Source organism: Pristiophorus japonicus, chromosome 18 (genome assembly GCF_044704955.1).
Source record: "Pristiophorus japonicus isolate sPriJap1 chromosome 18, sPriJap1.hap1, whole genome shotgun sequence".
In the NCBI taxonomy this organism is placed as follows: domain Eukaryota; kingdom Metazoa; phylum Chordata; class Chondrichthyes; family Pristiophoridae; genus Pristiophorus; species Pristiophorus japonicus.
The window spans coordinates 313,140-326,315 of NC_091994.1; the positions used below are offsets into that span (position 1 = coordinate 313,140).

At 51.9% G+C, this 13,176-nt stretch overlaps 1 protein-coding gene across 1 annotated transcript in view; it reads right to left on the minus strand.

The window, feature by feature from the left end:
- Nucleotides 1-437: 437 nt before the first annotated feature.
- The window catches only part of ncanb (neurocan b), a 237,038-nt gene continuing 224,299 nt past the window's right edge, over nt 438-13,176 (minus strand). The window contains exon 12 of the mRNA XM_070861067.1: nt 438-553. Coding sequence (XP_070717168.1) covers nt 438-553 — 116 coding nt within the window. The remainder of the gene's footprint in view (nt 554-13,176) is intronic.

Genomic DNA, 13,176 nt, shown 5'->3' on the forward strand with positions numbered 1-13,176 from the left:
TTGTTACTGGAATGGCACCGTGCAGTTACTGGGGGTTATATGGGGGTAGGATTTGCCAAGTATCCCGGTCAATCGAGTATCTGTTTTTTTAAAGCAGCCTCATCTATAATCTAATCACCGGTTTAAAAAAATGCTTGTGCCTTTTTGAAGAGTAAAGGATTGCTGGAAAGTCTTTCATTTGCTGTCGAGACTGAACATTTGCTGTTGCTTCAGTGACCTTAACCAGTGAACACTTTTGATTTCCAACTCCTACTGATCATGACTCAACAAAGCTTCCTTTTTAGAAAAATACGTGACAGAATTCTCGGAAACTAAAAACCCCGGCGAAGGACGGTGTTCAAAATGAAACATCTTTTGTTTGAAGATTTTGATATGGTGTACCCGCAAGCCTGATCCCCATCACAACCCCGTCTCCCCCCGCTGGCCGCCTGCTCCCGTCAGTAAAAGGGCCTCGGATCCATTCCACGCAACTCCAGCTTCCGTTTGTGCTTCCGTTTTTCTTTTCTGCTGGATTTATGCTGGTGCCGTCTTGACCTGCGGTTCCCAGAGGCAGCTGGAGGGAAAAGGGGGGATCGGGGGGGGAGAGGGGGGATCGGCGGGGGGGGGAAGAGAGGGGGAGGGGAGGGGGATCGGGGGGGGGTGGAGGGGGATCGGGGGGGAGAAGGGGGATGGGGGGGGAGGGGGATCGGTGGGGGAGAGGGGGGTGAGGGGGAGGGGAGGGGGTTCGGGTGGGGGAGGGGAGGGGGTTCGGGTGGGGGAGGGGGGATCGGGGGGGGAGAGGGGGATCGGGGGGGAGAGGAGGGGGGATCGGGGGGGGAGAGGGGGATCGGGGGGGGAGGGGGATCGGAAGTGGGATCGGTGGGGGAGAGGGGGGATTGGGTGGATCAGCGGGGGGAGGGGGGGAAATCGGGGGGGAGAGGGGGAGGGGGAGGGGGAGGGGGGAGAGGTGGGATCAGCGGGGGGGGGGAAATCGGGGGGGAGAGGGTGAGGGAGATCAGGGGGGGAAATCAGGGAGGGAGAGGGGGGGAGGGGGAAGGGGGATCAGGGGGGAGGGGGAATCGGGGTCGGGAGGAGAGGGGGATCGGGGAGGGGGATCGGGGGGATCGGGGGGATCAGCGGTGGGGGGAGGGGGGATCGGGGGGGGAGAGGGGGATCAGGGGGGATAGGGGGGAAATCAGGGGGGAGAGGGGGGGAGGGGGAAGGGGAATCGGGGTCGGGGGGAGAGGGGGATCGGGGAGGGGGATCGGGGGATCAGCGGTGGGGGGAGGGAGGATCGGGGGGGAGAGGGGGATCAGGGGGGATCGGGGGGGGAAATCAGGGGGGAGAGGGAGGTCGGGGGGGAGGGGGATTGGTGGGGTGATCGGGGGTCGGGGGGGAGAGGGGTATCGGGGGGAGGGGGATCGGGGGAGAGGATCGGGAGGGAGGGGATCGGGGGGAAGAGGATCGGGGGAGGGATCAGGGGGGGGGAGGGGGATCAAGGAGGGGAGGAGGAGGAGGATCATGGGGGGAGGGGCGGGGATCCGGAGGGGAGAGAGAAATGGACAGGAGAGATTAGTCCAAAAACAAAAATACTGTGCATGCTGGAATGTGAAATATAAACAAGCTGGAGGAACAGCCCCTCATCTTCCGTTTAGGCACATTACAGGCTACTGGACTCAACATTGAGTTTAACAATTGCAGACCGTAACCACTGCCCACATTTTGCCCCGATGTATTTTCTCTCTCTGTCTCCCATGGCAGCGGGCATTACCCCGCCATTCACACCCTATTAAACTAATCTTTTTCCAACTTCTGCCATTACCATCGCAAGTCGGCCCATCATCCCTTGCCTCTCTAATCTCTCCTGCCTGCCACCCTATCACTGACCTTCCCCTTTGTTCCTCCCCCTCTCTCCCTTTCAGGGCTCCTTAAGAACGTGTTCATTGCGAACATTCGCCAGTTCTGACGAAAGGTCACAGACCCGAAACATTAACTCTGTCTCTCTCTACAGACGCTGCCTCACTCGCTGAGATTGCCAGCATTTTCTGTTTTTAGGAGAGATCAGTTACAAACCAAAGGGCAGAATTAGTTGCATCGCCTTAAACAGTGCGTGTCTCTCCTAACTGCAGGGCTGTTTGTTCCCGCCTGATCTGGAGTGTCAGCCGTGGCTCAGTGGTAACACTCTGGCCTCTGAGCACAAAATCTAGGCCAATGCCCCCAGTGCAGTGCTGAGGGAGGGGCCGTCTCTCAGATGAGACGTTAAACTGAGGCCCTGTCTGTCTCTCAGATGGAGATAAAAGATCCCTTGGCATTATTTCAAAGAAGAGCAGGGGAATTATCCCTTGTGTCCTGGTCAATATTTATCCCTTAATCAACATCACTAAAAAAAACAGATTATCCGGTCATTATCACATCACTGTGTGTGGGAGCTTGCTGTGCACAAATTGGCTGCTGCATTTCCCACATTACAACAGTGACTACACTCCAAAAGTACTTCATTGGCTGTAAAGTGCTTCGGGACATCCTGAGGTTGTGAAAGGCGCTATATAAATGCAAGTCTTTTTTTTCCTTTTTACCTGTGCGAGTGTCAGTTCCAATTGGAGCTTTCTGCTCGAACCCCATTTGGCTGTGCTCTCCCCTTCATCCTGGGATCATTTTAAGTATTTATCCAATTCCCCGTAGACATTGTGATTAATTCTGCTTCAATAGCCACATGGTGATGGATTCTACATCCCAACAGCACCTGTGTGTAAACAGTCTTAATGGCAGCCCGTGGAGTATCGTGGTGTGCGGGAGCAGCATGACGGTATGTCACGGCAAGGTACAGCGCCAGCTGGTGCAGGAGGGCAACTGGACTGGACCTCACCAAGGTCCAGGTCGCTGATTGGAGCGTGGACAGGTACAGCAGGAGCGGCGAGGTTGGGGCCCAGGAGCGGCGAGAGTTTGGGGCCCAGGACAGGCGAGGGCCCAGGGGCAGCACGGGCCCAGCCCACACTGCGATATGTGCGCACTGGGTCCGTGCAGCAGAGCTGGTCTCCAGTCGTCCTGGTTAACCCTTGCCACTGTACCAACAAGTACAGCGGTCACCCCACGTTAAAAAAATCCACGCACAGGCATCTTCCACCCTTCGGGATGTAGTTCGGGATCTGGGATATTAAGTCCCTCACTGGAACACCTGTAAACTCAGCCCTTTTTGGCGTGGAAGCAAGTCATCCTCGATACGAGGGAGCGCCGATGATGATATAAAGTCTTCCTTCTCTGCCCCCTTTACCCTTTTAGTACTAATCCTAAATTAGGGAAATTAGAGATCGGCAAAATATGCCACCTTACCATTAACGCCACATCCCATGAATCAATAAAAGGGGTATTACCATAAGGGCCACAAAGAGAGCTGGTTCAGTATAAAAACTTGCATTTATATAGCGCCTGAGGATGTCCCGAAGCACTTCACAGCCGATGAAGTATTTTTGAAGTGTAGTCACTGTTATAATGTAGCAAACACCAGGTAGAACTCCCTCTGCTCTTCTTGGAAATAGTGCCGTGGGATCTTTTGCTTCCACCTGAGAGGGCGGACGGGGGCCACAGTTTAACGATTCCTCTGCTAGATGGCAGCTCCGACAGTGCGGCACTCCCTCAGCACTGCACTGGGAGTGTCAGCCTAGGTTTTTGTGCTCTAGTGTCTGGAGTGGGACTTGAACCCACGACTCGCTGACTCAGTGGTGAATGCACTATCTTACCCACTGAGCACGGCCAACATGAAAATAATGTGAAGCAATTTTCCAACTTCACATGGAATTACAGGAACAGAACAGGAGGAAGCCATTCAGCCCCTCGAGCCTGCTCCACCATTCAATGAGATCACAGCTGATCTGTGACTTAACTCCATAAACCCGCCTTTGCCCCGTTTCCCTTAATACCTTTGGTTAACAAAAATCTATCATCCCCGATTTAAAATGAACAATTGACCCGGCATCAATTGCCGTTTGGGGGAAGAGAGTTCCAAACCTCTCCCACCCTGTGTGTGTAGAAATGTTTCCTAATTTCACTCCGGAAAGGTCTGGCTCTAATTTTTAGACTGTGCCCCTAGTCCCAGACTCCCCAACCAGCGGCAATAGTCTCTCTCTATCTACCATCTCTGTTCCCCTTAATATCCTGAAAACTTCCATCAGATCGCCCCTTAACCCCTAAATGGAATGCCAGGTGGGATCCTCGTCCTCCAGAAGCACAGATTGGATATTCAAGCTCAATTTTTCAATCAATGGTCCGTAATCATCATAGGCAGTCCCTCGCAATCGAGGAAGACTTGCTTCCACTCTTAAAATGAGTTCTTAGGTGGCTGAACAGTCCAATATGAGAACCACAGTCCCTGAAACAGGTGGGACAGACAGTGTTTGGAGGAAAGGGTGGGTGGGGAGTCTGGTTTGCTGCACGCTCCTTCCGCTGCCTGCGCTTGATTTCTGCATGCTCTCGGCGAGGAGACTCGAGCTCCCTCCCAGATACACTTCTTCCACAGAGGGTGGTCTTTGGCCAGGGACTCCCAGGTGTCGGTGCGGATGTTGCACTTCATCAGGGAGGCTTTGAGAGTGTCCTTGAAACGCTTCCGCTGCCCACCTTTGGCTCGCTTGCCGTGAAGGAATAGAGCGCTTGCTTTGGGAGTCTCATGTCTGGGGCATGCGGACAATGTGGCCTGCCCAGCGGAGCTGGTCGAGTGTGGTCAGTGCTTCGATGCTGGGGATGTTGGCCTGGTCGAGGACGCTAACGTTGGTGCACCTGTCCTCCCAGGGGATTTGCAGGATCTTGCGGAGATATCGTTGGTGGTATTTCTCCAGCGACTTGAGGTGTCTATTGTACATGGTCCATGTCTTTGAGCCATACAGGAGGGCGGGTATTACTACAGCCCTGTAGACCATGAGCTTGGTGGTGGATTTGAGGGCCTGGTCTTCAAACACTCTTTTCCTCAGCTGGCCGAAGGCTGCACTGGCGCACTGGAGGTGGTGTTGGATCTCGTCATCAATGTCTGCTCTTGTTGATAAGAGGCTCCCGAGGTATGGGAAATGGTCCACTGTTACACTCATAATCAATTGATGCAAACGAGTACTGTATTCAATGAGTAAGTGTGACCTTAGCTCCTTTAATTGAATTCCAGACTGTTGTTACAACATGGGAGGCCTGCTTATATACAGTGCTCCCAAGGGATGCTGGGATCCCTTGGGACTCCAACAGATAGGCCCTCTGGTGGTGGTATGATACAGGTTGCCAAGGGTTACATACATAACATCACTCACTCCCAAAGTCAACAGTACACTTATTTACAGGGTGAGACGATCTGGGACTTTTCACTCCCTTGTCGATCGACTCGGTACAAATGCAGGTGTGGGTGAGTTGGTTGGTTCTTCGCTGGGCTGCTGGGGATGGTGAGTTCAGCTTCGTAGTCAACCATGATGTCTGTTGCCACTTGTGTGTGTGTTAGAGGGTCAAAGTTGGTGGTGTCTTCTTCGGGTTGCTCGTGGCTGATTGTGAATCGCAATTTGGTTTGGTCCAAATGCTTTCTGCACGTTAGTCCATTGGCCAGTTTGACCTGAAACACCCTACTCCCTTCTTTGGCAATGAGAGTGCCAGCAAGCCATTTGGGACCATGTCCATAGTTGAGAACAAATACAGGGTCATTGACTTCAATATCGCGTGACAAGTTCGCGCGATCATGGTATCTGCTTTATTGATGCCGCCTGCCCTCGACATGATCATGGAGACAGTCTAAGGATAAGGGGTAAGCCATTTAGGACTGAGATGAGGAGAAACGTCTTCACTCAGAGAGTTGTTAACCTGTGGAATTCTCTACCACAGAGAGTTGTTGAGGCCAGTTCATTGGATATATTCAAGAGGGAGTTAGATGTGGCCCTTACGGCTGAAGGGATCAAGGGGTATGGAGAGAAAGCAGGAAAGGGGTACTGAGGTGAATGATCAACCATGATCTTATTGAATGGTGGTGCAGGCTCGAAGGGCCGAATGGCCTACTCCTGCACCTATTTTCTATGTTTCTATGTTTCTGTGATATGGCGGGCCGTAACGGGTGACTTTTCATTTTCGAATGCATCCATCACCAAGAGTAAATCTGCAGGCTTTGACATTTCCACCCGTGGTGGGCAATGGTAGGCAACTATGGTGGATGGGCCGTATACCAGGAACCAAGTGAATCTGCACCTTCGCCCCCGAGAAACCTCCGATGCCTGGCTCAAACAATGACGGGAACCTGCTCAGAACCTGGGCACATGAGGCGTCGTCGACGGACAAAAGCGCTCGGATGTCGTCCCAGTTCTAGCGGATTTTTCCCAACCAACTTCTGCCATCTCCTGGCACAATCCATATAAGTTCGTACACTCTTCCATCATAAGAGACTTTTACTTCTGTGCGGTCAGTAACAGGGATCAGCTCTTTGGTGTAAGTTCTTAGCTTGGTGTGAATGGGGCTGAGCTTGGGCCTGTGTGCCTTGTTGCACCACAGCCTGTCAAAGGCCTTTTTGCTCATGATAGACTGACTCGCTCCCTTGTCCAGTTCCATGGATACTGGAATTCTGTTCAGGTCAACTTTTAACATGATCGCTGGACATTTCATGGTAAAGGTGTGTACCCCATACACTTCTGCCTCCTTGGTTCGAGTCTCTAGTTCAGCCTGATCCACCATGGATCGGTCTTCCTCTGCAATGTGGTGGTTTGCAGGGTTTGCAGCTCATCTGCACTTTCGCTGGAGGTGTCCCATTGTTCCACAGCCTTTGCACGCATAGTGTTTGAAACGGCATTGATGGGCTCGATGATCACCTCCACAGCGCCAACATGATGTTAACCGCCTCATATTAACGTTTGATGGCAGACTCTGAGTCACCTGAGGTCGTGCAGCTGCAGGCGTGTATGTTCTACCATATGCATTCCTGCCTAAAAATGACATTACTTTGTGTACAATACTAGCTGAAACCTCTTTATGCTGTGAAATTAGTTTGGTGTTATCGCTGGTGGACATAAATGCCTGGGCTATCGTTATGGCTTTGCTCAGTTTCGGTGTTTCAACAGACAATAGTTTGCGAAGGATAACCTCATGGCCAATGCCAAGCACAAAAATGTCTCTTAGCATTTGCTCCAGGAATCCATCGAATTCGCAATGTCCTGCAAGGTGCCTTAGTTCGGTGACGTAGCTCGTCACTTCCTGGCCTTCAGACCATTGACATGTGTAGAACCGATACCTTGCCATCAGAACACTTTCCTTCAGATTTAGGTGCTCCCGGACCAGCGTACACAATTCCTCATAGGATTTGGTTGTTGGCTTCACCGGAGCTAGAAGATTCTTCATGAGGCCATAGGTTGTTGCCCCACAGACGGTGAGGAGGATCGCACTTCGTTTGGCAGTGCTCTCATTCCCTTCCAGCTCATTGGCCACAAAGTATTGGTCGAGTCACTCCATGAAGGCCTCCTAGTCATCCCCTTCCTTCTGAGAATTTCTCCAGGATGCCAACAGTTCTTTGCATTTTCACGTGGTTGTTCGTAATCTCGTCGCCAATTGTTACGCTCATAATAAAGTGATATGACTGAGTACTGTATGCAGTGAGTAAGTGTGACCTTAGCTCCTTTAATTAAACTCCAGAGTGTTGGTACAGCATAGGAGGCCTGCTTATATACTATGCTCCCAAGGGATGCTGGGATGCCTTGGGACTCCAACAGATAGGCCCTCTGGTGGTGATATGATACAGGTTGCTAAGGGTTACATACATAACAGTCCACGTTGCCCAAGGCCACGCCGTGGAACTTGATGACTGGGGGGCAGTGCTGTGCGGCGAGGACAGACTGGTGGAGGACCTTTGTCTTACGGATGTTTAGCATAAGGCCCATAGTTTCATACGCCTCAGTAAATACGTCAACAATGTCCTGGAGTTCGGCCTCTGTATGTGCACAGACGCAGGCGTCGTCCACATACTGTAGCTCAACGACAGAGGTTGGGATGGTCTTGGACCTGGCCTGGAGACAGCGAAGGTTGAACAGGTTTCCACTGGTTCCGTAGTTTAGTTCTACTCCAGCGGGGAGCTTGTCGACTGTGAGATGGAGCATGGCAACGAGGAAGATTGAGAAGAGGATTGGGGCAATGACGCTGCCCTGTTTGACCCCGGATGTGGATTGGGTCTGTAATGGATCCGTTGGTAAGGATCACGGCCTGCATGTCCTCGTGGAGCAGGCGAAGGATGTTGACAAACTTTTGGGGGCATCCGAAACAGAGGAGGACACTCCATAGACCCTCGCGGTTGACAGTGTCAAAGGCCTTTGTAGGTCCAAGAAGGCCATGTATAAGGGCTGGCGCTGCTCCCTGTATTTTTCCTGCATCTATTGCGCTGCAAAAATCATGTCCGTTGTGCCCCGTAGGGGACGCAATCTGCACTGTAACTCCGGGAGGAGCTCCTCGGTCACAGGGAGAAGTTGGTTGAGGAGGACTCTAGCGACAACTTTCCCAGTGCCTGATAGCAGGGAGATTCCTCTGTAGTTGCTGCAGTCGGACTTGTCCCGTTTTTTAAAGATGTTCACGATCACTGCATCTCTGAGACCTCCCGGCGTGCTCTCCTCTCTCCAGATGAGAGAGATGAGGTCATGTATCTGCGCCAACAGAGCCTCTCCGCCATACTTCAGCGCCTCAGCAGGGATTCCATCCGCTCCCATAGCCTTGTTGTTTTTAAGATGTCTTATGGCTTTTCCTACCTCGTGCAATGTTGGGGTCTCACTGAGGTGGTGGTGGGTCGTATGCTGCGGGATGGAGTCGAGAACACTCGAGTCAAAGGCAGAGGCAATAAAACCACGTGCTGTGCACCTGAGTTTTTGATAAACGCTACCAGTGGGTGAAGGTAATTGCCCGGAATACAAGGTCAGTAAGTAACTGCTATAAAACCTTTATCTTTTGGCTCTGTTTCAACACTGGGACTTTGAGGCTTATTCTGCCTCACACAGCTACTCTGGATCAAAGCTTCGATATCTCTTTGATCAGCTTGCATCATACACGTTGAAAAGCACCTCACACTTTATCGTAATTTAAAACACTTCTTTTTGGGCAACAAGCCTTAAAGTGATCTTGTCTCATCACTCCCAAGTGGGACCCAAGTGGTTACCATAGTTTGGCTTGATGATGTGGACTGTAATACACAATCATCATCATAGGCAGTCCCTCGGAGTCGAGGAAGACTTGCTTCCACTCTAACAGTGAGTTCTCAGGTGACTGTACAGTCCAATTCGGGAATTACAGTCTCTGTCTCAGGTGGGACAGACAGTGGTTGGAGGAAAGGGGAGGGTGGGGAGTCTGGTTTGCCGCACGCTCCTTCCGCTGCCTGTGCTTGATTTCTGCACGCTCTCGGCGATGAGACTCAAGGTGCTCAGCGCCCTCCCGGATGCACTTCCTCTACTTAGGGCGGTCTTTGGCCAGGGACTCCCAGGTGTCAGTGGGGATGTTGCACTTTATCAGGGAGGCTTTGAGGGTGTCCTTGTAACGTTTCCTCTGACCACCTTTGGCTCGCTTGCCGTGTGGGAGCTCTGAGTAGAGCGCTTGCTTTGGGAGTCTTGTGTCAGGGGGTATACACCATACACTGTAAAGAGGTGACGAGGAGCTCAAGAGTGCGGGGAACACAGGAACAGGAGGAGGCCATTCAGCCCCTCGAGCCTGCTCCATCGTTCAGTTCGATCCCGGCTGGTCTGCAGCCCAACTCGACGGGGGAGAAATTTGTTATCGTCCCGTTTGGGGGTGATAACTTTTGAAAGCCAGGAAAGTTAGTGCCAGGCGCCAATGTTTCCCCGCGCCCAAGAAATTGTCTTTGGCACTCCAGGGAAGAAGGTGGGGTGCGAAATCAAGTGCTTCTTGAAGCACTAAATACTGCGTGCAATTCTGGTCTCCATATTTACAAAAGGATATACTTGCTTTGGAGGCAGTTCAGAGAAGGTTCACTCGGTTGATTCCGGGGATGAGGGGGTTGACCTATGAGGAAAGGTTGAGTAGGTTGGGCCTCTACTCATTAGAATTCAGAAGAATGAGAGGTGATCTTATCGAAACGTATAAGATTATGAGGGGGCTCGACAAGGTGGATGCAGAGAGGATGTTTCCACTGATGGGGGAGACCAGAACTAGGGACATAGTCTTAGAATAAGGGTCCGCCCATTTAAAACTGAGATGAGGAGGAATTTTTTTCTCTCAGAGGGTTGTAAATCTATGGAATTCGCTGCCTCAGAGAGCTGTGGAGGCTGGGTCATTGAATATATTTAAGACAGAGATAGACAGTTTCTTAACCGATAAAGGAATAAGGGGTTATGGGGAGCAGGCAGAGAAGTGGACCTGAGTCCATGATCGGATCAGCCATGATTATTAAATGGCGGAGCAGGCTCGAGGGGCCATATGGCCTACTCCTGCTCCTATTTCTGATCTCATGAAGGCCGCGGGTGGGGCAGAGGCCATGCAGCGCTGCCGCGTACAAAGGGCCCTTCCCTCCCTTAAAGAGAACGGACATCGCTGCAGGCTCGGCAAATAAAAACAGAGCTCCCTGGACCGCCCAGGGAGCAGTGATCCCACGCAGAGCAGAGCAAGAAAGAAAGGCTGAACTTGCATTTATATAGCGCCTTTCACCACCTCAGGATGTCCCAAAGCGCTTTACAGCCAATGAAGTGCTTTTGGAGTGTAGTCACTGTTGTAATGTGGGAAATTCAGCAACCAATTTGTGCACAGCAAGCTCCCACACACAGCAATGCGGTAATGACCCAGATAATCTGTTTTAGTGATGTTGGTTGAGGGATAAATATTGGCCCCAGGACACCGGGGAGAACTCCCCTGCTCTTCTTCGAAATAGTGCCTTGGGATCTTTTACATCCACCTGAGAGAGCAGACGGGGCCTCGGTTTAATGTCTCATCCACAAGACTTCACCTCCGATAATGCGGCGCTCCCTCAAGAGGGGCAGATTCAAGGAAGCGGGGCCAATTTGGAGTTTGTATTTGAAGAGAATTGCAGCAATATAAATGGCCGCGACTGTGGCCACCACGGACACAGGAGGGGGAAATCAGGGGACACAATACGATTTACCGTATGGGGTGAGAACTGAGTGACTGAGCACAAAACAGCCCCGGGGGCGCAACAATGGTCCTGCTCCCAGTTTCTCATTCATTGCTGGATCGGCAGGAAGCAATTAGGGTTTAATTTTCTTGTTTATGTACAAGTCAAGACTGAGATTCTCAGCAGGATACTCTTGTGTAAAGGCTAAATGACGCTGCTTTCAAATTTTACAAGATCGGGTAGCAACTTGGTAACACATTCACTTCCTCCATTAAATATTTATGCCCACCTGGAATCCTTGCTTCACCTCTAATTGACAGGTAGAATGAAACACAGGCCTTGTTAAGAGAGTGATGGAGCTAAGACTCACAGAGGGGCTTGGCTCTGAGAGGGAAGGAGTTGGAGAGAAGATAAGGTAATTTGAGAGTCATGGCAAGGCCCGTGGGTTGTTGGTGGGAGTTATAAGGTTCTGGGAAAGAAGGTTGGGCCATTCATCACCAGATCCAGCTGGACCATATCAAGCACTATCGGGTCCTGCCTCACTGCTCACACTGCTCACTACTCCAGGGGCATCCTGGAATGGAGAAACAGAGAGAGACAGACAGAGAGTGAGAGACAGACAGAGAGCGAGAGACAGACAGAACGCGAGAGACAGAGAGAGAGACAGAGAGAGAGAGACAGAGAAAGCGAGAGACAGAGAGAGAGCGAGAGACAGACAGAGAGCGAGAGACAGACAGAACACGAGAGACAGAGAGAGAGACAGACAGAGAGCGAGAGACAGACAGAGAGCGAGAGACAGAGAGACAGAGAGCGAGAGACAGAGAGCGAGAGACAGAGAGCGAGAGACAGAGAGCGAGAGACAGAGAGAGAGCGAGAGACAGACAGTAAGAGACAGAGAGACAGAGAACGAGAGACAGAGTGCGAGAGACAGAGTGCGAGAGACAGACAGAGCGAGAGAGAGACAGACAGAGTGCGAGAGAGACAGACAGTAAGAGAGAGAAAGAGAGACAGTAAGAGAGAGAGAGAGACAGGTAGACAGAGAGGGATAGAGACCAAGAGAGACAGAGACCAAGAGAGACATGCAGGCACCGAGACAGAGAGAGCGCGAGACAGAGAGAGCGAGGGACTGAAAGAGACAGGTAGACAGAGAGAGAGAGAGCGAGAAACAGAGACAGATAGAGAGACAAAGGATCACACATAGAGGGTGAGAGCAATAAAGACAGAGAGGAAGAGAGACAGACAGAGACAGCAAAGACAGAGAGAGACACACACAAAGAGAGGGCGAGAGCAATAAGGACAGAAGGGACGAGTGAGAGAGACAGGAACAGACAGAGAGGCACAGAGTGAGGGATCTGCCGATGTACAGAAAGACAATGGTCTGGATTTTAGGCTTTAGTCGCGGGGCGGGAAAGTTACCAGCCCGGAATAGGTTCCATTCAGCAAGGAATTTTCAGCATCTGGGCCCTGCGTCAGGGGTGCATCGCGAAAGGAGGCATTGTACAACTTTCAAGGCGCAAGCAAAGTGCCGGGCCATGTGGGCTCCGAGAGGTGTGGGGGCGGGGGAGACACCAAACCACCCCCAAAACATTGCCCACGCCACTACCATTAACTTTACCATCCTCACCGCCCCTGGCACGGCTGGAGCGCTCTGGTTTCCCAGGGGTCAGTGCGGGCCATGATTCCAGGCGTACGGGTCATGATTGCACGCCCCGCGCACTTCTTCCCGGCGGAGCTACTCTGCCAAACCCGGCCCGAAGATCGCAGCTGGACGCAGGAAATCTCGCCGCCCCATTTCACAACGCTCCGGGAAAATCCAGCACATAATAAACGCTGCAGGAAGGCTACATACGGAAAGCCAAGTGCCTGGTTTTGCTGATGAAGAATGCCTTGCCTTTGCTCCCCTGTGACGTAGGCACATCTCGGTTTATTCAGCTTTGCCCCGTGAGGAGGCTAAAATGTATTCCTGTATTTATGTCAGTGCCGCGGGTAAAGTAAACGCGATCTGGGCTGGACTTCCGTCGCAGGTTTTCCCGATTTCCCGTAGCAACACTAGGCGGAGATTGGCTACACCCCCGGAAAAACGGCGGGAAGTGGCAATGTGCAACGTTTCTCTCCGGGCCTCACCAAAGTCACGCCGTGGA